The sequence below is a fragment of the Rattus norvegicus genome, chromosome 6 (assembly GCF_036323735.1).
Source record: "Rattus norvegicus strain BN/NHsdMcwi chromosome 6, GRCr8, whole genome shotgun sequence".
Classification (NCBI taxonomy): Eukaryota; Metazoa; Chordata; class Mammalia; order Rodentia; family Muridae; genus Rattus; species Rattus norvegicus.
Genome location: NC_086024.1, coordinates 110,421,008 through 110,447,430, shown reverse-complemented (window position 1 = coordinate 110,447,430; position 26,423 = coordinate 110,421,008). Strand labels below are relative to the sequence as shown.

General features: G+C 40.0%; 1 protein-coding gene across 5 annotated transcripts in view; it reads right to left on the bottom strand.

Annotated features, from left to right (window-relative positions):
• Ylpm1 (YLP motif containing 1) overlaps nucleotides 1-26,423 on the bottom strand; it is a 76,208-nt gene that overhangs the window by 2,148 nt on the left and 47,637 nt on the right. For 4 of the 5 annotated variants that reach the window (XM_039112041.2, XM_039112043.2, XM_039112044.2 and 1 more), the window contains 12 exons: nucleotides 25,945-26,037; nucleotides 25,545-25,728; nucleotides 24,806-24,924; nucleotides 23,148-23,302; nucleotides 20,170-20,232; nucleotides 19,791-19,910; nucleotides 19,193-19,369; nucleotides 19,034-19,117; nucleotides 18,699-18,782; nucleotides 11,028-11,108; nucleotides 8,018-8,069; nucleotides 3,087-3,217 (listed from right to left, as the gene is read on the bottom strand). In XM_039112041.2, the coding sequence (XP_038967969.1) occupies nucleotides 3,087-3,217; nucleotides 8,018-8,069; nucleotides 11,028-11,108; nucleotides 18,699-18,782; nucleotides 19,034-19,117; nucleotides 19,193-19,369; nucleotides 19,791-19,910; nucleotides 20,170-20,232; nucleotides 23,148-23,302; nucleotides 24,806-24,924; nucleotides 25,545-25,728; nucleotides 25,945-26,037 (1,343 nt within the window). The remainder of the gene's footprint in view (nucleotides 1-3,086; nucleotides 3,218-8,017; nucleotides 8,070-11,027; nucleotides 11,109-18,698; nucleotides 18,783-19,033; nucleotides 19,118-19,192; nucleotides 19,370-19,790; nucleotides 19,911-20,169; nucleotides 20,233-23,147; nucleotides 23,303-24,805; nucleotides 24,925-25,544; nucleotides 25,729-25,944; nucleotides 26,038-26,423) is intronic. The other variant, XR_010052072.1, reaches the window with a different exon arrangement.

The following is a 26,423-nucleotide window of genomic DNA, read 5'->3' as shown; positions in this document are numbered from 1 at the left end:
GAGCCACCATGTGGTTGCTGGGAACTGAACTCAGGACCTCTGGAAGAGCAGTCAGTGCTCTTAACCTCTGAGCCATCTCTCCAGCCCCCGGACTTTCCTTTTTAACATCTGGAAGACTGAAAATGAAATGCCTAGGCTTCTAACATCTGGTCAGAGGGAAGACAAAGCAACATTAGGGAGAATTGGGCAACACTTGATATTTTTATTTCTACTTTGGTTGTACATGTACACATGTGCACTGGTGCAAAACATATGTCAATATGGAGGCCAGCAGGTGATCTTTGGTGTCATCCTCTATAATAAACTTGGATTACAGGCAGGCCACCACACCTACCTGACTTCTGATCTGGGAACATAGATTCCAGCTGTACCAAATAGCACGCTCCAACACAGAAGCTGTCTCGTCAGGTTTTACAGGACAGAACGAAAAGTAAACTATACACTTTTCAGATATACTGGTGGGAATCTTTAATTTGTACATGCTAGGTAAGTCTTATTACTGCGCTTTATAGCCAAAAAGTATGCCTAGGAGTAACTTATACATACTTATACTCTTGGTTCCACTTAGGGTCAACACACAATACTGAACTATTACTAGTGCTGAGAGTGATAAAGGAAGGATGGGCAGACACCCAGTGACCACTGAATGAAGAAAAAGTTAATTCAGCTCACAGTAAATTTAAATGCAGAGTATCCTCAACAGTTAAGTATACCACGTAACTGTATTCGGCTACTTCGTCTTTTAAAGATTTGCTTCCTATACTGTGTACCAGTGATGAGCCTGTATGCGCAACTCACGTGTGCAGTGTCCCATGCCACAAGAGGGCATGAGATTCCCTAGAACTGGAATTGAGACAGTTGTCAGTCTCCACGTGGTATTAGGAACCCAACCCTAAATCTAAAGTTTATAGACTCTGAAACAGAAAGTCAATTTTTATTTATTATTATTTTAAAAGAAAACACCGATTTTGGTGCTGGCTAGTTTTTTGTTGTTTTGCCAGCTTGACAGAACTAGAATCATTTGGAAAGAGGGAACCTGGACTGAGAAAATGAACCCTACCAGGTTGGTCTACGGGCAGTCTGTGAAGCTGTTCTTTATTATGACTGATGTGGGTGGAGCTAGACCATATGAAAGTGATGTTACCTTGGGCAGGTCCAGAGTTGTGCACGAATGCAGACTGAGCATGGAGAGCCAGGAAACAGCTCCCTCCATAATTTCTGCATTACTTCCTGTCTCCAGGTTCCTGCTCTGACCTTAGTCAGTGACTGGAGTGTGAGCTAAGCATTCTAGGGGAGTCCCTGCCTTTTCCTCAAGTTAATTTTGTTTAGGGCATTTTATTCTAGCAAAAGAAACCCTAACTGAGTCAATGGGTGAAAGCCTAATCACCTGCACACATGCACGCACGCACACAGTGGCACGTGTAAAAAAATAGAACACTGAATTAGCATAACTTACTATGTTTTTTTTTTTTAAATTGCTGGGTATGGTGTTGCAGATGTCCTAGAGTTCCAGGACAGCCAGGCTACACAGAGAAACTATGTCTAGAAAAACCAGTATGTCCAATTTTTCTAAAGGTACTTTTGAGTTTTACAATGTCATATCATTTTTTGATGGGGAGGTTGCCTTTAACTGTAAAAAAAAAAAAAACCAGTGTACAGGAAAACTTGACCCACACTCAAAAGGTTTGACTACATGTGTTTCATCCATTACTAGTTAAATATTTTTAGGAAAAGTAAAACTTCTTGAAGATCAATCACTTTCTAAACCTTTGAAGTTGTATTAAATACTGCCTCTTGAGACTGTCCTTTCTAGTTGATGTGTGAAAAAATGCAAGTGCTCAAACTCTGTGTAACATCACCAGCACAAATTACATGTTAGAGCCTTGTCGTTTAGGTAATTTCTAGTATGGCCAACTCTACAGAACCACTTTTTGAAGATAGTCATAGTAATTTCAGCAAAAATTAAAGAAAAATATTTACCATTTCAAATTATTCCCTGTCACCAGAACTGTAACTCCCAAGTCACTTCCCAAGCAGAGCCACTCCTACTGTTCAACCTGTTTTGGTTTGTGACACTGGGTCTTACTCTGCAGCCCAGGCTGGCCTCAAGTCATAGACAATCTTCCTACCTTTATTTATTTCCAAGGTGCTAAGGTTTCTGGGCACATCACCACACCTAGCTTGAGCCAATTCTATGTCGAAGTCCTTACCTGTGTCTAGACATAGGTTTAGGCCATTATTGGGATTTCCCTTCCCCGTCTCCTCAAACTATATAGACAAGAGTGGATTTACACTATATTTTCAGTATTTGAACTTTTTGTTTCCCAATACAGAGCTAATCTGGAACTCATATGTAGACTAGGTTGGCCTTGAACTCACAGAAATTCACCTGTTTCTGCCTTTTTAGTGACAGGTGTGCCAGCATACCCCACTCATCTGCAGTATAGCAATGAGCTTTAAAGTATAGATCCTTTGAAACAATACCGCCCGTAAAAATAATCTACTAACATTTTTTATTCTCTCATACTAAAATATTATCTTCTATTCAAGCACTAAGGAAATTAATTTAAAAGAAATACAGAGGGCCTAGAGAGAAGACTCAGGACTTAAGCACACGTGAAGGCCTTGATTTAGTCTGTCAAGTATATGGCACCTTATACCCATCTCTAACTCCAGATTTAGGTGATATGATGTTCCTTCTAGCCTCTGCAGGCACCAGGCATGCACATGTTACATACAACACAGATGTAGGTTAACAATCATGCCAATAAAATACAAATAAATAAGCTCTTAAGAGTTGACTCATCTGTGTTGAACAGAGTAGGAATGTCTATAATTATAGTGCTTTTTGTTTTTACTGGGAGCTAGAGACTAAACTGGGTCCTTATATTTGCATGACAAACCCTTTGTGGACAGCCATTTCTCCATCCCCAACTTTTTTTTTTTAAGGGGCTTTTTATTGTTGCTTTGTTTTCTAGGGTACTAGGGATTGAACCCAGGGCCTTGTGTATGCTATGCAAATGTTCTGTCACTGAGCTACATCCCCAGCCCTCATCCCCAACCTTTTAATGACCAAAGCCTCCTACCCTCTTCTTCCCAGGTTCAGAAGCGCGAGTTTCGTAGTCATCAGGGAGCTGAAGGTAGTCCTCCATTCTGCTGGCGATTGCCTCCCAGTCTCGTTTCCTTTTAGTACCAGTCCTCAAGCCATCCAACTTGTCTGAGGGACAAACACAGAGCCACAGCATTAAGAGTGTGTGAATTTGCACACGACACACAAAGGAAAAGGAGGGATGGATTGTTTCCAGAAGGTATATCCACATATTTCAATGCAGCATCATTTTAAGATTCAAGTTATCTTCTTGGCTAAAAAAGCATCATAATTTTGTGTGATTCCCACCATCTGTTTGGTGTTTGAACTGGTAGTCATTATATTATATTTTGATGTTTTTAGTAATAAATAAGGGCAAGACAAGAAAAGATCCTCTCCTAGGTTCCTACCCTCAGAAAAAAAATCAGACTTCAGCTATCATGCTCTGAAAGAAAGAAAAACAGGCCTCTTTTAAAAACAATTATTGCTTTTTTCTTTAGCACAATGTTAATCCCACCCAGTTGATCTACAATGATGTATGATGTGTCCGATGAAAATCAGACAGCAGGAAGACAGTAACATAATCATGTTTAAGGATGTGTTTAATTATGATTTTGCCTGAGAGCACACATGAGTTAATCTTTATGAGTAAGACGACTACAACCCCGTTCGTTCATTCTTTTGGCATAATGTAAAGTACTGATGACCACTCTTGCACTTTGATGGCTATATATTGTACAGCACTGCTGACTTACCATGCTAAAAGCTGGTAAGTCAGCCCAAGTAACCAGATCTGGTATTTCTTTCTGAACCATAAAATTGAAAGGACTTGGCCTCCCAATAGCTTACTATTATCAAATAAGCAGCACATTCAGAAATTATGAGATATGAGATTAGGTGTCTTAAATAACACACAATGAGAATGTGTTGTCTCTTTTTATTGGTTGATATTGATTCTGAATACAGAAGTGGAATATTATGAGCTATATACATTTGAGTTTCAATGAAGCAATGTTTACCCCCTGAAGTTATCTGAACACACTACTGTTACAGTAGGCTTTTAATAAAGGAAGGCTTAACTGTTTCAGACACACATACCGAACATTCAGCTCCATAAAGGATGAGGAATGTTTATCACCAAGTTGGAGAGAATTCTACATGGGGCATGCAGTGGAAGCAGTGGCGGGGGGAGGGGCGCAGGGAAGGGGAACGCGCAGGATGTGCAGGGCACTCGGGGGGTGGGGCAGGGAGTTTTGCTTTTAGATATACAAACTCTATACACAACTAACTGTACACAAACTTTAAAAAGTCATAAAGATTTTGCATAGCTGGCAAAGTTTTTAGTTCCCATACCTTTCCCTCACAAAAGCAATAATCACTGAAAAATCAGTAATGTAAAAACGACAATAGTTTATAAAACTCAAGAAAATTGTATCTTCTTGTATCAACAAAATTTCCCCCATGGGCTCCACAGAACCAATCTTCTACTCTTCTGTTGACTAAATGCTGTACTAAATGGTTCCACTAACAGTCCACATTGTGTAGGATCCCTGACTACATAGGAACACAGAACACGGTATCAGATAACCCATGGCACCCCATAAGCAATAAGGCTGATCTTAGTTCAACAATGTGCAGCGTTACAAGAAGAGTGAGAAGCTCTAGTACGCTTATCAAATGACCTTAAGGATTTCCAAACTCAGTACAATCGACTTTGCATGAACATACTCTGAAGGGAAGGTTTCACATTTCAGTTCTAACACCAGAGCACGGCCAGGCAGAAAAACAGAAAGGCAGGGTGGAAGACTGTACTTCCCTGATCTCTAGGTAACGGCCAGAGGCACAGACCAGGTGTTGGGTATCTGCACCTTGAAGCCCCAGAGCTTGCATTTCTAGTCAGAGCACTCTGGTTTGCGATTGTATTGTGCATTCACGTTTCAAGTTTCATTTGAGTATGAAAGAAAGGCTGAACACCTCGTCCAACAAATACCAGGATCCCAAACACTCAGATGGTATAAAGTAAGGGAAGAGGCATCTATCTGGGTGTTGGCTACAGAAGAAAGACTGTTGTCCAATCCATTCACACATTAGAAGCCTGGGTCGCAAAAGATGAAGTTTTAAGAAAACACTGTATATTACTACAGCACAGCAGGAGAACTCCACAGATGCATCTGTCACTTTCTAAATGTAAATAGTATTTGAAAACTTTTCCAAGTGAACATAGAAGAGTTATGTGTTGACAGAAATGACAATTACAAAAAAAAAAAAACAACACAAAAAACCACGCACAAAAATGACAATTATATCTGAACTGTGAAAAGATGATTCCATCTGTCTGATGAGTAGAAGGCTAGAATATGACTCAACTCAGAGGTGATGACAAGAGCAGAGCACTTTATTTGGAGAGGCCTGTTAGGATGGTAACAGCCTCCAATACTCTAGGTCTTACAGGTAGAGAAACTAAGCTCACATCACTGGGACTGAAGTAGCTTCAGTACTAAATCCCAGCAGATATGTGTAAAACCCAACTTGTGCATTACCATGTCTATCTCCCAGTTAGGAAAGAGCAGTTGAGTGCAACTCAGGCAGCTGTCAATCATGCCATGCTAGGGACAGCTCAGGCCAGTTCTGAACTGTTTGAAATTGATGCTGCTTCCGATTTAACAGACACAGGCTAACCTTTATATTAAGCGCAAGTCAAGATTCTTCAAAGAATTCTGACAATCTGCTTGAAAGAGCACAGAGTATTTTCTTACTGGAAGACTCATTAAGATCAGAACTCTTCAGCTCCAAGTTTCAGCTCTCTCAGCTAATATGTCACACAGGTAAAGCTGAAGCGTGTTCCCACCTCAGCATAATTACATTGCTAAAAGAAATTTAGGATCGCTGGCACAGTACTCAGGAAGTAATCCCTACCTGGTAACCAAACATTCAATTTGATACAAAAGGCAACACAAATAGGCTAATTCTCAGATGATCTTCATGAGTTAGGAGAGAATTTTCAACTGGCCCAATCTCAAAGTAAACACTTTGATAAATCTTATAGTCAATTTTCCTTCTTCCAAGACTGGATTAGCTCTCAAAATAATCCAGCAGTGCCAGATGCTAGGTCATTATAGAAAACATCATTGTCACTCTTTTTAAAACTAATTAAAGCTTCCCCTTTTCTAGATTTATCACTAGATCATTAGTGCCATTACTGAAAGTATTTATGACAAATCCATTTCGGCAATTTATTGTGTAATATCTTCAAAATTGACAGGTTGTGTAAGACAATTTCTGAGAAATAAAAGACAAATCATATTTCCCAGAAATGAATACAAATATTAATAACATTTTTCTTGAACAGTTATCATGGTTATATGCCATTTTCTTTTCCCCCTCTAAAATTAGAAAGGAAAATAGAAAATAGGATAGCATTTTTTTTTTTAAATCACAATCCCAAATCTCATATTACACAAGCCCCTGGAAGAATATTTGTTAAAATATGTACCATTCTGACAATTCGCTTATTTTTATGATTGTTCTTTGCCACAAGAACTAACCAATAAAGCACTAACAGAAACAAGTAATCTTATAGTCTCATGGGTTACTTTAAAAGTACAGAACTTCAAACAGGGCTAACCTAATTCAAAACAAGCAAAACTAAAATACCACCCTTTTTAAAGAAGTAGCCATTTTAAGAATTGTAGTTATTATTTTCTTAAATATTTAACTGCATTTAAGCAAATAAGTGGCTTTGGTACGTGAAAGAGACAGCTGACTGTTATTGAGATTTCTCTCAAGAAAGACTCATAGATGAATATGTTAATAAACCACAATTTTCATTTGACACACGCTAAAACGTTTTTAGACTTTATAGCAAACACCTATTCCCATAACACATTTATAGTAGAGTCTGTGAACTTATCTTTTAATATACAAACTAGAGAAAAGCAACAATTCCTAACACAAGAGCTTGGGCACAATGCAAGACATGACCCATGCACGTGTGTACACCAATGTAACCTTTGATATAAAACACAAAAGCTAAGCAGCAGGACTGCCGGCCAGGCAGCCAGACTAACTGCACGTCTAGGATGTTTAGGTGGTTGCTTGGTTTAGATAACAATACACCAGGAAGAAAACACAAGTGTGTTTTCCTAATCAGCAAGGCCTTCATAATCAGAAGGCCTGGCATCCTTCCTTACATTTTTATTGACGCATCTTAGTTGACATGTTAAATTAGTCTCTTTAAATGAAGTAAAAAAATTAACAACAATAAACTCACTACCTTACAATATCACCCTAAAATACTGAAGGAATCCATTTAATAATTTTTTTTACCTGACTAAATCAAGCAACTCAAATGTTTGATTTAAGCAATTATTTTAAAAGGTTTACCTTGTAACACAGCAGTAAAGACAGCCTGAAGGAGAATTTAAGGGGAGTCTCCTTGAATACCCAAATTCTGTATGTACTTCCTTAACACAGGAACTCAGATTTATTACGCAAAGTGTTTTCTTTTTAGTTAGTTTTTAAAAACCAAATAGTTATTAAAGTTATTACTAAAGTACTCACAAACAAGCTCAACTGTGGGTTACAGATAAATTTTTCTTTTAAAAAAGAAATGTGAGGGACACATTTCTAATAAATACTAAAAGAACGAATGTTAGAAGTGACAGTATGCTATTATGCTTATTAAGTATTTCTAATTATCCTAAAAACTTCCAATGATACCAAAAGCATTTTTTTTGTAGAAAATATTCTTTAATCTGTCATAGATATAAGTAGTTAAGGCAAAAGCTGGTGAAATGACTGAAGGATGTGGGTTGGCCAAAATCTTGCTTTAAGCAGAAGTTTCTGGCCCTTACTCCTCGTGCAGTGAAAAGCTCTATGACCATTACCATCAGGTATCACATATAAAAACAGGAAAAAGGAAATACCCACCTAGCTTTGCCTCAGAAGTGTCCATCTCCCATTTGCTTTTCGGAATGTAACCCTAAATCGTACACAGAGAGAAGCTCGAAGGGTTAGAAAGAGACACATACATGCATAACACGTTTGAATTGGAAAAGCATTAAAACTGGGACTGGATTCAGTTTCCGCTCACTAGTTATAAATATATCCTTATGGAAAACACAACTTTATTATCCTTGAAGAAAGTAAGTGACCAAATTCACCAAACTTCCCTGCGGACTTCAGATTTCAGTCCTCAGTGTAGGATCGTGAAGGCGCTTTGAGGTCAGTACAGTTGAAGACTCACAACTGCACTCTCAACAGCAGATGGACAACACTTGTGGTAAGAACAGTCACTGGGCTAGGATCAACATCATTCTGAGAATTTATAAGCTAGCGAGGCACTTTCAAAGTACAACTGCTATCCTCAAATAACTGAAACCATGATGTCCAAAAATGCTCTTCAAGACAGTCACTTAGCATTTCAGTGTCACTTATAGTACTTGAAAAGAAAGACTGGCCCAACTACCGCATTATGAAGCTCACACTCATTTAAAATGACTCGATTCATGTACCAGGTAGAGCGTACACAGGCTAATTTTATTGAATCAACTTCAGAGCAGTTCTGTTTCACCAGATGAAAATTAAGTCATTTCTGATATCTTATAATATTATATTTTCCTATTATGTGATAAAACCAGAAATTACCACAGGCAATGTACAGCTTATATAAGATAACTGAGTAACTTATCAACAAACTCCCCAAACATTTTCCAATGTCCCAGGGTGCTATAACTATGTAGTAATCCCTTCTGTTTATTCTCCTAACCAGGTTATTCCATGTCACTATAGTTCCCCCTTCCCTTTATTTGAGCTGCATTTTCAAATAGATCCTATTGTACAGAAACACTAATATCAGGACCTAGTAAACCAGACCAATTGATCGAAGGTTTGTTTGTTTTCTCTACTGTGGAGAATGTTCGAGGTCATGAAGAGACCGACACCCAGCTGAGCTGGAACATGCTGGAGACAGTGCGACAATCTCTACAGGAGAGTTTTCTCCAGCACCCTTACTCCAGGAAAGCTTTAGGCTTATACATTGCTAGTCTTTACGCCAGAACTAGGAATTAGTAGGTAGTATTTCAGATTATAAATTACATCATATTATCTAAAACCACTTTAGATCAAATCGAGAAAAAACTCTGCTAAAGCGATGGTGTCTACAAACACTGGGAAAACCTGTCCAAGTGTGACCTAGAGACACCTGGAAAGCTTAAGCATCACTGAGATGTTATATTTACAGACTCTGAACCATGTGTACTAGGTTTGCAGACGTACTAAAGGCCGGAAAGTGTCTCACCAATAATCCCTAAGGATTCTTTTACCTAAGAAAAGCTTAGATTTTATCCAGTACAGAACTGAAAATGCAAAGTTTACTGAGAATGCGGTTAAATTGTTTTAAATGACAGGAAACTCAAAACTTGTCCACATCACCTTGGTTGAATCTTAATTCTCCATGAACCCTTTACCCTTGGGATAGGTTCCAAGAGTAAAAGTGCTGGGTTCTGCTTTGAATGGGTTAAAGAAGCTTTAGATTGAAGTAAAACGAGAATTCATTACCCCTGCTGGAAACTATCTTATTCATTCTTAAACACTATCATTCATTTGCCTGTTAAAGTAGCAGCCCCTTGGAAATAAATAGCAGAGCAGAGTAGAACTTTAAGGCTTCCTTACCAGTTCTCTGATGTAAAACTAGAGTGTTGCAACATGCTTCCCTTTATAAGGTAATTGTACATTTAATTAAAAGCTCCAAGTTGTCTACATTTAAGCAAATGAGATAAAATAAAATCCTAAAGTAACAATGTCACAAAACACTATGACACTGATTTCTCCTGTACAGGCTACAAGCAGCAGGTGAGGTAGGTTATTAACTGTTAAGAACAGTGTGGGCCTTTATGTAAATTTCACCTCACATTTCAGATCATGTATGTCAAAATGCAACCTGATAGAAAAATAAGACTATTAAAAAAACATACTGAGACTCAATTATCATTACCTTTAAAGCTTAGTTTTTAATCCACATTTTAAGACATCTAGGAATGTAGAGGTCGACACCAATGCTATATAAACACAGCTTCTATTACGAATCTTCTATGTCACACATGGCTTTAAAGAGACACTCCTCATAGACTATGTTTTAGGGAATAGGAATCAGGAATCTCACTTGTACATTTTCATTAAGAGAAGCAAGGAGAAGCAACTTTAGCAAGAGCTGAAATGGCAAATAAACCAAGTAATACTGTGGATTTAAAAAGTAACACTATCCAAAGGCACATTAACCTATGTACCTCGTTAGCCAACACGGAAACATCAGTAATTTTATAGGTTTCACTTCATGAGTGACAGAGTAAGGGAAGCATCTCCACAGGGGTGTAATCAAGCACTTACAGGAGGTACACAGAACTTTAAACTCACATCATTAAGTTGCTCATCATCCTGGGTAAAGATCCATTGCCTACACAGTCATTTTTGCCATCATTTAACAAGACAAAACAAGAACAAATCCAGAAGCCAGTGACAGCCCTTTGCCTCTTCACTCAGTCAGTTCTCCTGCCTCAAGGTAACAGAACTCAATTTTGCGATCTTACAGCAGAGAGGCAAGATTGTTGGGTAGGCTATACCACATACCTGCTGGAGTGGAAGAAGCGTCCTTTCACATGGAATTTACTTTTCTGAAAAGTATACTCCCCTACAACCACCCACAGCTAGAGGAGTACAAGGATGAGTTTCTTAGTACTCTTAAATTTTCCCTAACACCACAGGACTTTTCTTGGATCAGGGAAAAAATAAAAAGACTACATAGCCTCCATGAGGATGGTTAGGAAACTTTACTGTAAAGGGTGTGTATCGACACTAATAATCAAACTACAGATCTGGATATAGACACGCCTTAAGAACGACAAAGAGACACTTTGCTCAAAGTGGTTGGTCTGTCTCCTACCAGTTCGCTTTCCTCTTCTTCTGCATCTTTCTTTTCTTCCTTCTGGTCTTCAATGTTTGCATCAAAATCTTCCATCTCTACCTACAATATGCCAATAATTGTTTTTAAAAAAGAATTGCATTAGCATTTAAGAAATGCTGACTCACCAGGATCTGGAATGAGCACAAGACAGACAGCAGGGACTGTCACATACCACATGAATTCCAACACTTGTGGGACTAAAGACCTCAGAACAACACTTCTGCAATTTTCCCTGGATTTTCATCTTTACTCTTGTAAAGCTGGGTAAAATCTTTTATTCCACGTAGATGGGTTTTTTTTTTAATATTTTATTTATTTATTATATATATGAGTACACTGTAGCTGTCTTCAGACACACCAGAAGAGGGCATCAGATCTCATTACAGATGGTTGTGAGCCACCATGTGGTTGCTGGGATTTGAACTCAGGACCTCGGGAAGAGCAGTCGGTGCCCTTAACCACTGAGCCATCTCTCCAGCCCCGTAGATGGGTTTTTAATACTCAAAAGATTACAGTCTTTTAAAAACCTTTAACAAATACTTCGCTAATCAAATTTCAAAATATGAGAAAAAGAGGGAGGGGTACATCATCAACAAATAGAACAACAAAGCAAGCGCTGGTGTGGCCGAAGCTGGCCCACAATGACTGCAATAAAAATAGGAGCACATGGATGTGAGAAGTACTTAAAGGGTAAAAGAATAACAACACCGCAATGAGAGCTGTCAGGCGCTAGTGTAAGAGCAGACTGATGTTTCCAATATGGAGGTTGGAAACACTACCTACAAACAGAAACTCCTTAGGAGGAGCAAGTGTGCTATGCTAACATGGCATGTTTCAGAAAGACTTCAGAAAATAATTGTAAAAAGAATTTAAAGCATTCCATTCAACATCGGTAACCTTTCCCCCTCCCCCCCCCCAACAGAATCTGGCTATGTAGACTAGGCTCTCCTCAAACTCACAGAGATCTGTTTGCCTCTTCCTCCTAAGCGCTAGGATAAAGGGCGACACCATCAGGCCTCATGAAAATTGTTACTTTTAAGGTAGACAAGGCGGTCTTTAGAAGGTATATAAAAGGCGACCTAGGAAACGAGGATGGCTGTAAAACTGGCAAATCTATGCTCTCAGAAACTGAGGATAGAGTCCTAAGTGACTTTTTAAGGCCTGGAAAACACAGGTGAGAAAAGGAGACTGTGACATCGGAAAGCAGAAGAGTGTAGACTCATGAAGGCCAAGGAGAAAGATGTGTTTTAGGAAGGTGGCAGGGATGATCCATGACATGGGGCTATAAAGTCTGGGCGACATGACAAGTGTCCACTGCTGAGCCAGAGTCATACTCAGGAAGGACAGCACCATTCAAGGAATGAGGTAAAACAAAACAGAAGCACACAAGTGACTGAAATAGAAAGTCACTCTCCTTTCAGGGATATGTTCTTATACCAAACTAATAACTACTATGCACGTTACCAATGATCAAAAATGTGTAGGAACAAGAAATTAATAGATACATATAAATCACCTATTACAAACTGAAAAAAAGAACAAAAACCCAAAAGATCTGACCAGTGTGCCAAGGTTGGACCAATGCCTACATCACAATGGGTTAAAATTGTCACCTCAAATGATGGGAAACAAATGTAGTGAACTGAGAGCACCGAATTCATGTAGCATTCCGGCTAAGGTTTTGTTTTTACACGTCTATTTGTTCATTCACTCGCTCCACTCATGTCTGTGTGAATGTACACATGTGCCCACTGCCCTGGTGCACAGCAGGTCAGACAACTATCTGCAGTTCTTTCCCCTCTAAGATGTCGTTACCCACTGAGTCATCTCCTCAGACCTTCTGCTATATTTAACAACTCAAACTAGGGGAATTAAAAGTGTGTGTCTTATTTTCCGAGTCAAGGTATTTCACTAAACCTGGAATTCACCAATTTGGTTAGACTAGTTAGCCAGTGGGGAGCTCTCTTATCTCCCTTCCAAAGCGTTGGGATTACAGGCAAGGGTTGGGAATCAAAACTCATGGCAAGCAATTTATTGAAAGAGCCATTTTTTCCTAGCATAAAAGTGCTACAAAGGCTGGGCATGGTGATGAATGCCGTCTCTGTCAAGTCAAGGCCAGCTTGATCTATAAAGGAGTTCCAGAACAGCAGGGCACACAATGCTTCATCCCACCTCCACCAAAAAGAGGTGTTATGAAGTACATCATCAGGGCAGGAGATGAACACAGACGATTTTTAATTTAACTCAAGTGCCGTTCCTGGCTCTGCTCCCTCAGTGTGTGTGTGTGTGTGTGTGTGTGTGTGTGTGTGTGTGTGTGTGTGTGTGTGAACCTTTGTGGGCAAATGGGGATATTAGAGAGGGTGGACATTGTTACTCAGGGCCAGTGCACTGGGGATGCATCGTTTGCATAAGGAAGAATTCCAGATTCCAGGTGCTTGTTGGATATGACCGAAGAAGAGAGGAAATTTAACCTGGCTACAGACTATGTGACCTCCTCTGGTGGGGCAAAGTTGGGGACCAGGACTACATGCCTGAGACATGCAGGCCCAGGGCATCGGGGGAGTGGTCCTACTCTTGCCGAACTCAGGATGAGATTCCTGATCTCAGGATGACATTCCTGGGGTTTGGACACGCCTCGACCCCATTCTTGTTCCAGACCTGCTCCTCCTGGTGCCATGGAACCCTGGCCCCACATCTCCCCTTTTTGTTTTATATCATCATAGATATTGGTATCCATTTGTTGGGAGGTTCTGGTATTGGACCAGAATGAAACAGTCCCGGTAATGTTGCTTATCTGTCACTGTAGGAATTGAATAAGGCGGGTGTGGGGGGGTTAGGACAAGGAGGGTCCCGATAGCTAGGATGGGATCACATGGGAAGGAGTCAAGCAATTAAAAGCAACTTTCCTCCCCCAGTACAATACAAGTCCCTTGTTTTCTCCCCCGCCGGGGTCGGGGCCAGGTCCGGGGTTTGGGGTAGCGTCTCCTCCGTCTCCTCTTTCCCTGACCCGGCAGTGAGATACAGGCCATCTTCTGGGTTGGTGGGGTGATATCAGACATTTCTGGCTGGGACCTAGATAGGCCTTCGTTGGTCCTTTTGTTCTGAAAACACACAAACTTTTGAAGGTAACATTGTAGGGACAGTTTTGTATCAGCACATGTATGGAGTGTGCAGTGTGCACAAATCAGCTAATGATGATTCTCTGCTCTATGTTTGGCAGGTGGAAGGCAACTATCAGTCAGTTTGGACCGAATAACCAAACTGTAACAGAAGTCTTCATCGGTATGAGGTGTGATGGGTCCATGCCATATGAGAGGAGGACATGTAATCGTAAGCAGCTGGGGAGGTTCGTCGGCTTCTGCAGAGACATTCACATCTCAGCCAGTCCTGTGCCTGCTCCTACGGAGGGCATCAGCAATTGTGTCACCTGTCTTGTTGGTTTTTTGGATCTTTTTCTTTCATGTCCGAAGTCAAGAGTTTTAAGGTCTTCCTGGTCAAATCTAATCTTAATTAACTTTGAAGGAATCCACAGCTTTTTGCTTCCTGTTGAAGTAAGAGCAAAACCTCTTCCCCATTACACACACTTCCTAACTTCCATTCTGAGGTTCACATCCTTAACGTATATGAGATGATTTAATGCAGCAGGCCTTTCTAAAAATCCAGTGCTTTTTTTTTTCCAGCAGCTATGCTACCTGTCTCATTGACATTTTTAAAATTTAAAGTCAATAAAGCATTATTTACTCTGTCTCTGAGACCTTATATCCCTTTTGTTTTATGAGCATTTCCTTTGAAGTGTGGTCAGATCTTTCCGCAAACTGCTTGACCTGTAGTATTATCCGAGCTCTGTAAAACGAACCACATCCATCTACCAAATTTCATTTCTTAGGGTCCCTTTAGGGCTATTTTCAGTAGGTAATGAAGCTTGATTATAAATAACAAAGTTAATTTCGAATTGTCTAGAAGAAGTTTAGCATGTTTTTAGACAAAACAACTCTTTCTACATTTTGAGAGTCAGTGACTACATTAAGAAATTCAGGAACAGGCTGGAGAGATGGCTCAGTGGTTAAGAGCACTGACTGCTCTTCCCGAGGTCCTGAGTTCAATCCCCAGCAACCACATGGTGGCTCATGACCATCTGTAATGGGATCTGATGCCCTCTTCTAGTCTTGTCTGAAAACAGCTACAGTGCACTCACCTAAAAAGAAATTCTGGAACAGCTAATAGGACAGTGAAAATAGCATAAAGCTCTGAATTTTGGACTGAAGTCTGTGGGCCTTAAATTACTTGACTTTTATTTCCTGACTGATAATCTGCCATTCCTGATTTACTGGCATCTGTGTAAAAGCTTTAGAAATTGGTGTTCCTTTCACTAAAGAAGGAAGAATCCAGTTAGTTCTTTTTTTTTTTTTCTTTTCTTTTTTCTTTTTTTTCGGAGCTGGGGATTGAACCTAGGGCCTTGCGCTTGCTAGGCAAGTGCTCTACCGCTGAGCTAAATCCCCAACCCCTTCCAGTTAGTTCTTTTTATAAACTGAAGTTGCGTACTTTTGGAGTATTTGTTGTTAATTTCTTCAAAAAAACTTATTGTAAGCCTTTTGCCAGTCTTTATTACCTATAATTAGGCAATCTCGGCATTAGTATAAGGCATTACATCTCTGTTGAGTCTATTTTTGTAAATTGATGAAGTCCAATTCTTTTTTTTTAAATTTATTTCATAAATTTATAATTTTTTTTTTTTGGTTCTTTTTTTCGGAGCTGGGGACCGAACCCAGGGCCTTGCGCTTCCTAGGTAAGCGCTCTACCACTGAGCTAAATCCCCAAGCCCATAAATTTATAATTTTAATAAATTTTATTTATTAGATCCTACTAGCTAGCTTTCTAATTCAATGAATGAAAAAGAAATTTAGCTGTAACCCAAATGAAAACACTGGCTTTCCCATTGTGTTTTTCAATAAATTTGAATGTCCCCCACCCCAAATTTTATTTATTTGTGAGTGCTCTGCTCAATATGCATCCACATACCCCAGGCCAGAAGAGGGAATCAGATCTCATCATAGATTGTTATGAGCTGCCATGCGATTGCTGCAAATTTATCTATTCTTTCTTTTACAGTTAATTTAGGAACTATTTTATATAGGGTTTTAATTTTTTACTCTTTATGGGCTAAAAACATCAATTCTAAGATATTATCCTCTCTCTGTATTAAAGTCCCTGTGGGTGAATGAGGAGAAGGCAGGGTAACTAAAACACCACCCAGCTTGGCATTAACACAGTGCATGTGTGCCTCCTTCATGTAATGTCTCCACAGAGCCAATGTTCTTTCAGCCTCAGTCAATAATGCTCTTGGACTGTTTAACCACAGTGTAAGGTTTAAAAGAAAGTACTTAGCTCTTTTTTTTTTTTTTTTTTCTTTTTTCTTTTTTTCGGAGCTGGGGACCGAACCCAGGGCCTTGCGCTCATTAGGCAAGCGCTCTACCACTGAGCTAAATCCCCAACCCCAGTACTTAGCTCTTGAATAGTTAATCCAATAGTGGGCTGTCGCTAGTTACTATCTCCCAGCAATTTTTCAAAGTCACCAAGAATTTGTAAACAATCTCTTTTGATCTGTACCTTCCGTGGTTGGATTCCTCATAGACCTATCCTATACTCTGTATAGCCAACAGAACTCCCTCCCTATATTTCTTTAGGTACAATCTCCAACAATGCAATATTCCTTCTTATTTCATCCAATGTTTTCTTTAAGGTGTCTGTATCTGAATCAGCCAGTAAGAATCATTCATACAATGAATGACTAACACCTTTGGAAATTTAAATAGCATTGGCTTAGTACTTTATGCTTTGATTGGATTGTGTTTGGTTTTGTTTTTTTTTTGAGCTGAGGACTGAACCCAGGGCCTTGCGCTTGCTAGGCAAGCGCTCTACCATGTGTTTGGTTTTATACTAGTAAGTTTAGTTTGCTCTAAATTTTTTCTCCCATGGAGGGACCATTGACGCTATTAACAAACAAACAAACAAACAAACAAACAAACAAACAAAAACATTTCCCATAAAGGGATCTTTAATACTGAGTTATTCCCAATATTAGAGGCAAACCAGAAAACATTCCAACAAAAATAAACAGGTGGGTTCTGTACAATCGACTTGGAGGATTTACCAATGGTCCTGGCAGATTTTTTTTCTCCTGAGCCTTACGCCTCTGTACAACCACCTCCGCCACCCCTACCCCTCCCCTCAAGGGATGGCAGGGGCGGGCTGGAAGGGGTCGGCTGGCAGGGGTCCGCTGGCAAGGGTGGGGTCTTCAGAGCCGTATTCTGTCCCAGGCTTGAAAGGCATACAGAGGTGCACCTGATGGTTTTGTCCTGCTGGCTAGGCTGTCCTGTTGGGCTCCCATGGAGAAAATTCCCTCTTTAAAGTGGTGATCTGACTTTGGAGAAGGGATCCAGCCCGGGTGGGGTGGACATTAAGCAGAACTGCCTGGATCTCCAGATCCATGGCAGGAATACCGAAGAAGGTTACAGAGCTGCTTGGGCAGTGGAGGGACGGGCAGATTGGATGGGGCCAAAGTGAACCACCAAGATTGAAGAAGCAATCGGTTTTGTTTTGTTTTTGTTTTTGTTTTGAGAATCTCCTACTATTTTCCCATGACAGAAAGTTTTGAAACACTGAGGTTAGAGAGAAACTTTCATGAGAAGCTTCACAGGGAACTCCCCAAAGTTCTAGATATGAGCCTTCTTGCAAATTTCAGAGAAGCTGTCCCCTGACCTAATGGCTTTAAACTAGTCAATGTGTAACAGGGTAACAGGGTCTTTTCAAGGAGAAAAAAAAAAGGGGGGGGGGACAGCAGACACCCAACACCCAAACGGGCTGCCAGGGTTCAGACAGAGGGCGGGAGGCCTTCTACCCACACCAAGCAGTGGTCTTGGCCAGAGGGTATCAACTGCCACTTCCCTGTGTCTGATCCCTCAGGACAGTGCAAACTGAAAGAGAAGAAACAGACTGCTAGCCTTCGAAAAGGAGATGTAAGATCAGGTGGGGCAGATTCATGTCTCCTCTGGGGAAGACCAGACCCACGATCAAGGACTGAATTAAGGAGGTGGCTGGGGGTATGGCCTGAAGGAAGGGAAGGATAAGTAAATAAAAACACAAAAATTTAATTTACAGTATCAAATCAATGTTAACTTTTTTTTCTTTTTTGGTTTTTTAAGATGGGTCTATGAGCCCTGGCTGTCCTAGAACTCATTTTGTAGACCAGGTTGGCCTTGAACTCACACAGATCTGCCAGCCTCTGGGGAACTAAAGGTGTGCATTATGAGCCCAGCTAATGCTACCTTTCTTAAATTTTATAATTAACTGGATTTATTAGAGAATATCCTTGTTCTTAGAAGATAGCCATCAACAACATATTTCATAGTGAGGGATTATGAGGTTTTTTCAACTCAACTATCATATGATTGTACAGTAATGGTATGAAATAATGTCACTAAGTATCAAGTATAAAGAAAATGTGGGAAGATATTAACAACTGAATTGGTTAAGATTATTAAAAGGTATATATGTGCTCATGTAACTTTTCTGGAAGTTTCAAAATTTCAGAGTAAAGAAGAGAAGAATGTGTTGCTTATTTGCACTGCACTGAGGCAGACGCACACTTACTTCTTCAATTGCAGCATCTTGTAGCAGGGAACGGATGTCCAGACGCATCATGTGACGGGGTGCAGCTTCCCAATGTTCCGCCATCTATTGAGATGTTCAGGATAAGTTAACTCAGTCAGCTACTCCAATAAAGACCAAGGAAAGCAGCAAGAGAAATACAATTGATGCTATAACTTTAACACTAGTTTCAAGAAGAGCTAAGCATCTCCTTCCACATAATACACATAATACAGAAAGGAGAACATTACTAAAGCAGGCGAAAAGACTGAAGACAGCGCTGCGAGTGCTGAAAGAGTGATGCTAGGTTCTCCAGTGCACAGCTTCTGAACAATCACCTTGTTTATTTCTTTAAGCTTTCTTCCATGAATATTTCTCTTGCCACAAGTCTGGTTATCGGCACTCATTTCAGCCAAATACACCTAAATGAAAATGTGTAACAATTAGGCCAAGAAATATAAAACTCACACTAAAAATGCTTCAAGTTAAGACTATACCTCAAAACCCTTGGTTTTTGCTGCGCTCCAAAACTGGTCAAAATGTCTAACTCTGTCATTGATAGCATCCAGAATAATGAAAGGGAAAAAGCCATCATCTAGCGTCTTTTTGAAAGTTTTGAACATGCTGGTGCGGTAAGTCTCCTCCATGTCAGCTTCATATTCATACTCCATTACCTAAGAGCCCACAGGGAGAAGGAGGTTAGCTAGTAGGAGCAAGGAATCAGACTTGGCCTGGCTAACTGAAACAGGATGACTCTGCACTCTTTTCTTCCCACCTAAGCACCAAAGTTTATGTCCAAAGACAAGGAAATTCTCATCTTCAAAAAAAAATCCTCCCAGTGCCAGCCAGGTGTGGTGGCGCACACCTTGAATCTGAGCAGGTGAGGCAGGCAGGACTTTGTGAGTTCAAAGCCAACTTGGTCTACCTGGCAAGTTCCGGGGCAGCCAGGGCTACATTAGGTAATGCCCTGCCTCAAAAACAAACAACAACAAACAAACCGTGCCTCAACAAACAAACAAATGAACTACCCTACCATGTATCCCTGAACACATCCTCCATAACAACCTACCAACAGGTCTGGGAGGAGCCACATACCTTCTTTTTCACTTTCTTTCCAGAATCTGGATCTTTTTCTTCTTTTTCTACTTCAGCAATGAAATAATCATCTAGACTTAAAACCCTGGGTGCAGGTCCTCCGAATTCTACTTCCTTATCCTAAAATACAACAATCAAGAAAAATTAAAAAAAATAAAAAAAAAAAGATGAACACTAAAGTTCCCACATGTGGCTAAAATAAAAATTTCTGGTGGTTTCAAATCAATCAGAGGCAAAATTACTTGTCTAAGTAGATGAAAATGTATGAGGCCCTATGGGCATCCATAACTCAATGGGAGACACATGGATGGATATAATAATACCCACTAACAAGCAATTCACTTTTTTCCTTTTTCTTATTTTATTCTCCCATACTCACCCGGATAAGTTTTGCAACATGTGTCTTTCCACTGCCAGGCAATCCTCTCATTATAACAACAATCTGAAACACAATGGAGGGGAAAACGTTTTGTTTTCTGAGGGGTTGAAATGTAGGTGGGCTGACAAACTGCTTCCTATCAAGCAGAAAACAAGGAGCATGCCTAGAGCTCTCAAGCACAGAGGAAGGAGGTCAACAATAAAGACATTCTTAGCTACATACAGACTCTTGAGACTAGCCTGATATACCTGAGACCTTGTCTCAAAACAGACAAAGCAAAACCAACCAGAACAAGCCAATGCACAAATATGTGGCAAAAATTACTAAAAAACCAAGGGCTTAAAGAAATCACAAGGTATCAGAATTACTCTGACATGAATAAAAATAAAGACACATCATACCACAGCTCATAGGATAAACTAAATACTTGAAGGGAAATTTTAGGTATACATGTCTATATCAAGAACTGATTTAGGGGCTGGGCCATAGCTTAGCTGGGATCTCCACTCCACCCCACCTTCCCAGAGCTGAGGACCGAACCCAGGGCTGCAAGCACTCTACCACTGAGCTAAATCCCTAACCCCTTAGCTGGAATCTTAAGAGGTACTAGCAAACAACTGCATACCCCTCTCGCCTTTTAAAAACTCTCTTTAAAACATGTTTCTGTGGGGCTGAGGATTTAGCTCAGTGGTAGAGCGCTTACCTAGGAAGCACAAGGCCCTGGGTTCGGTCCCCAGCTCCGAAAAAAAAAAGAACCAAAAAAAAAAAAAAAAAAAAAAAAAAAAAAAAAAAACATGTTTCTGTGAATATGGGAAATAGATCATCAGGTAAGAGCACTGGGTTCAGCCACATGGAGGCTCAGCTGGTTGTAACTCTAGTCCCAGGAGATCCCACATCCTCTTCTGCTAGCCTCTGAAGGCACCAGGCACACATGGTGTGCAGAGATATGTGGACAAAACTCATCACACAAAATCAAATTAATCTTTAAAAAACTAACAAAAATGATCTACCATTGAAACCTATTTTTGTACCTGAAACACTATGAAAGAACAAGCTAAAACTAACAAAACAGAAGGAGGATAATAAAGATTATAACAAATACTAATAAAACAGAAAAGTCAGTAAAACTTTATAGTCTGGATATGGTTTGTGTTTTCCACCACGGTACAGAAGGTGGCAGGGCCAGGTGTGGTGGTGCACATCTTCAATCCCAGCAACTGGGAGGCAAAGGCAGGCAGATCTCTGCGTTTGAGGCCAGCCTGGTCTCCATAGTGAGTTCCAGGCCAGCCAAGTATACATACATAGTGAGTTGTTTTTTTTTTGTTTTTTGTTTTTTTTTGGTTCTTTTTTTCAGAGCTGGGGACCGAACCCAGGGCCTTGCGCTTCCTAGGTAAGCGCTCTACCACTGAGCTAAATCCCCAGGCCTGAGATTTTTATCTCAAACAAAACAAAGCAACAACAATATAATCAAAAGGTAGAAACTGGGATGGTGGTATTACTCAATGATAGAGCACCTGCTCGAGGCTCAAACTCCAGCACTAAACGCACGCACACGGTCTCCACAAATAGAAGTCTCTTGAGATGGCTCAGTGGGTAAAGGTACTTCCTGCCAAGTCTGACAGTTTGAGTTTGTTCCCTGGGAGCAACATGGTTGAAGCAGAGAACTAATTCCCAAAGGCTGTCCTCTGCCCTCCACTGAGTATGGTGCATGTAATTTAAGAAACACAATGAAAGGGTTGGGGATTTAGCTCAGTGGTAGAGTGCTTGCCTAGCAAGCGCAAGGCTCTGGGTTTGGTTCCCAACTCCCCCCCCCCCCAAAAAAAAAAAAAGAAACACAATGAAAGTAAAGGGATGGTAAAAGAAATACACAAGGGCCCTATTATTACTGGAAACGTATTCTAGGGGTTCCTAGCAGATGCCTGAAAGCATGGATAATATTCAAATCCTGTAATACCATGGGACGTGTGGATATGGCAAGGAAAGGCTCAACTAGAAGATGTCACCTTGACACATATGATTTTAAATTTATCAATTATTTCTAGAATTTTTCTTTTTTTTTTTTTTTAAGTCATAGTGTCTTCTTATACCAAGCTGACTTAGAACTCAAAGATTTGCCTACTTCTGCTTTCTGACTGCTAGGTTTAAAAGTATGTGACGCCACACGAGGCATCGATTTTAATATTTTAATTAAAATTATTGCATCATTGTTGACTTCAGATAAGTGGACCTGCAGAAAGTGCAACCATAGACAAGATGGTGAACGACCATATCATTCAAACAGCAGCCACAGGACACGTGGGACAGCTACAAACAAAAAGCAGGCAGAGAGGGCTGGGAGAAGCTCAGCAGTTACAGCACTTTCTCTAGCAGAGGACCTGGATTTGATTCTTAGCATCCAATGTGGCAACTCACAACCCTCTGTAATCCCAGTCTCAGGGAACCTGATTCCCTCTGCTAACTGCTGTGGGCACCAGGCATACATGTAGTGCACACACATACAAACAGACAAAAATACTCATACACACTGAAAGAAAAACCTAGAAAACAATTACCTATTTATTTATATATGTGGAATCCAAGTAGCTGAAATCTTTATTATAAGATTAGTCAATATTAGACAAATTTCAAAATAAATGTGTGTTTGTATGTGTGTGTGTGTGTGTGTGTGTGTGTGTGTGTGTGTGTGTGTTTATATTAAAAATAAGCAGGGGGGGCTGGAGAGATGGCTCAGTGGTTAAGAGCACTGACTGCTCTTCCAAAGGTCCTGAGTTCAAATCCCAGCAACCACATGGTGGCTCACAACCATCTGTAATGGGATCTGATGCCCTCTTCTGGGGTGTCTGAAGATAGTGACAGTGTACTCACATATATAAAAAATAAATAAATCTTTAAAAAAAAAAAAAAAAGCAGGGGTGGGGACATCACAAACAACGATCTTACCCTCTTCAGAGTAAACTAGTCAAGTTTATATGACTCACTCTTTCAGGCCGGCTCTCCCGGCCTGGTGGTTTCAGAATGTCGTCCACATTCTTGGACTCAGGCTTCTTCTCAACCCGTGGAACTGGAGGTGGCTGGTGGCCCAGGGAAGGAGCTGGCAGAGGCATCCGCTCCTCCGGGTAAGTTCTTCGTTCTCCTAGAGTTACAGCAGTTTAATAACATTATTATTTACGAAGTAATCATCATGAAATCCGATACCTTTCTGTTCTTACCTTAGTTACAATTCTGATCAAGTCTAATGAATCAAAGGTCACTTTTAAATTTAATTAATAATATAAATCAATTGTAGTCAAGAAAATGAAAAGACTGGGCTATTATTTGGGGGAAACAAAAAACAGAACAGATTGTTCTGTAAAATACTTAACTCCCCTTTACTATTAAATATAGGGAAACATTCAGCAACAGGACATACAGGACTGAATATTCTACTGGATAAATCAAAGCATAACTGATCCTGTGTGGGTTCCATGACTTTCACTTTATAGTTTAAGAGAAAGAGTCATTGATGAAGAAAGCTTATTTCTTTTTTCTTTTTTTTAAGATTTATTTATTTTATGTATATGAGTACACTGTAGCTGTCTTCAGTCACACCAGAAGAGGGCATCAGATCCCATTACAGATGGTTGTGAGCCACCATGTGGTTGCTGGGAATTGAACTCAGGACCTCTGGAAGAGCAGTCAGTGCTCTTAACCGCTGAGCCATCTCTCCAGCCCAGCTTATTTCTTTTAATAAGTGAAAGTTTCTAGTTTAAGTGCAACTCATGGTAATGAAGAGATAAAAGCAATTTAATGTCTAACTATAAGGGCCTTACACTTTATCAATTCCATGAAATGTCATGGAGCCAGCAGCAGTCATTAAATAGAAGGACAATACAGACACTTTACTCAAGGTGTCTGCCCAGCACTAGTAAGGCTCTGGGTGTGACGCCTAGTGCAGCAACACTCAGCAGAACTCCCGGCTATTATTCTTGATTACAACTCCATAACCAAGTATCCGAAGAGAAACTAAGAGGGCTGGAGTGATGACTCAGCACTTAAGAGCACTGGCTGTGCACTCCGAGGACCAAGGTTCAATTACCCGCACCCACATGGTGGATTACAACTCCCCTTCAAAGTGCCCTGGTCACTGATACAAATAAAAAACCAAACACTAATTTTTAAAGAGAAAATGAGAGAAACGTATGTTTTAGTATGGTGTGTGCTGGGATTGTAAATAACTTTCTGTTTTTCAAAATTTCTTTACTAGCTGAAGAATTAAATTTTATTTCATTAATTACATTATTATTTTAAAAAGTATTTTTGTTATTATTTATTTACATGTACATGTGTGCTTATCTGTATATTTGCAGATGCCCAAAGTTAGGGGCATCTTTTGGATGCCAGAGCTACAAGCAGTAGTAAACTGCCTGATGAGGGTGCTAGTAGTTGAACTTGTGTCCTCTGTAAGAACAGGACATGTTCTTAACCACTGAGCCAAGTCTTCAGCCATACGTTGCTATTTATTAGAACAATGCTATCATCGGTTAAGAAGTCTTCAAGCACAGTGTACCGAGAATGTTTAAATGCATGGCTAGACTGAGGAAGACCTTCTATTTATGTGCATTAGAGAGCAGTTACTGTCATTAAGGCATTACTCTACCTCCAAACATGGGTGGGCCTTCATAGGGCGGTCTATCAGACTTCCTGTCATAGGATGGCCTATCAAATCCTCCTCTTCTGGATGAAGAATGGTCTTTTTTGTCACGGTATGATTGATTCCTACAGGGTATAGTGGAAGTTATGGTAAACATAAATATTTGGAAAGTCTCTGCTCTGTAACATATCATTATCTACCTATAGTCTATTCAAATTTTAAACTTGCTTATATCTAAGACTTCACTTATATCTACCTAAAAATCAAGAATTGTAAAAATAAATAGCTTGCCTGTAAATTAAGGACTGGTTGCACTTCACTTTCTTTCAATTTGGCTGTCTGCATTCCAATTTAATTCTCTGGAATTCAAGCTAGTAGATCTCAAGCATGTACTTGCCTAGAACTGCTCTTCCTTTTCCAAATTATACATATAATGGAAAGAGTACATTAGTCACTAACCCCTTTGCAACATACTGACTTTTGGCTGGGCATGGTGGCACACACCTTTACTCCCAGCATTCAAGAGACAGAGGCAAGTAGATCTGAGTTTAAAGCCAGCCTGGTCATCATAACAAGTTCCAGGAAAGTCAGAGCTATGTAATACAGAAGACCTTATCTCAAAACAACAACCAACAACAACAAACAACAGCCCACCCCCAAAAGTCCAAAAAAACAAACAAAAAAACCGACTTTCCCTGAATTTACACACAATACTTTATATGTACGTATTTTTTTCATAGCATACCTGTCATCTCGGGGTCTACGCTCTCTGTCAAATCGATCCCGCTCATAGTCAAGAACACGATCCCGATCTCTGTGTGTCTCTCGGTCCCTTTTAAAATCTCGATGATCTGTCATATTACTTTGACGGTCAAAATAAGGTTCACGGTCTCTATCTCTATCATAGCGGTCACGCTGGCCTGCATGATCTATAAAAACAATACAAAGTAAGAACTAGAAGCATTTTCAGAAATTAAAGCAAGTACAATTTTAACTTGAGAAGTAATATAAATCAATGTCTTAAATTTAAGAATCTTTCGGTAATATTAAAGGAAAGCCTAGACTAACCTTGCTAAAAGAAAAATCTTGTAACAATTAGGCCCTCAAGTTAAGCTTAAAATTACTGTCCTCTCTGGGAATCCTACCTGCATCGAAAGCTGACCTTTCAGGTAATGGATCTGGGCGTAGAGTTATTCTTTCTCCATACGGGATCTGTTCAACTTTATTAGTAGGCATATCTGGCAAAAAAAAAAAAAAAACAGGAATGACATGTAAGCATGAAGCTTAAGGAAACCAAATCTCGAGCTACTAATTCCTATAGAAATCTGGCCTGGAGGTATATACCTATTATCCCAGCCCTCAGAAAGCTAAGGCAGGAGGACCCAGAGCTTGGAGGAATATGGAGTTTCAGAGCCACTAAGATTGGGTCTTGAAAAACTTAAAAGTCTCTTTTCTGGAAAACTAATTCCTGCTGCCAGGTGCTGTGGTAGAAACCTGTAATGTGGGAGGTTAGGGCAGGAGTTTGAGGTCACTGTCCTGGCTAGTTTTATGTCAATTTTACACAAACTCGAGTCATCTCAAAGGAGGGAGCCTCAGTTGAGTAAATGTCTCTGTAAGACACAAC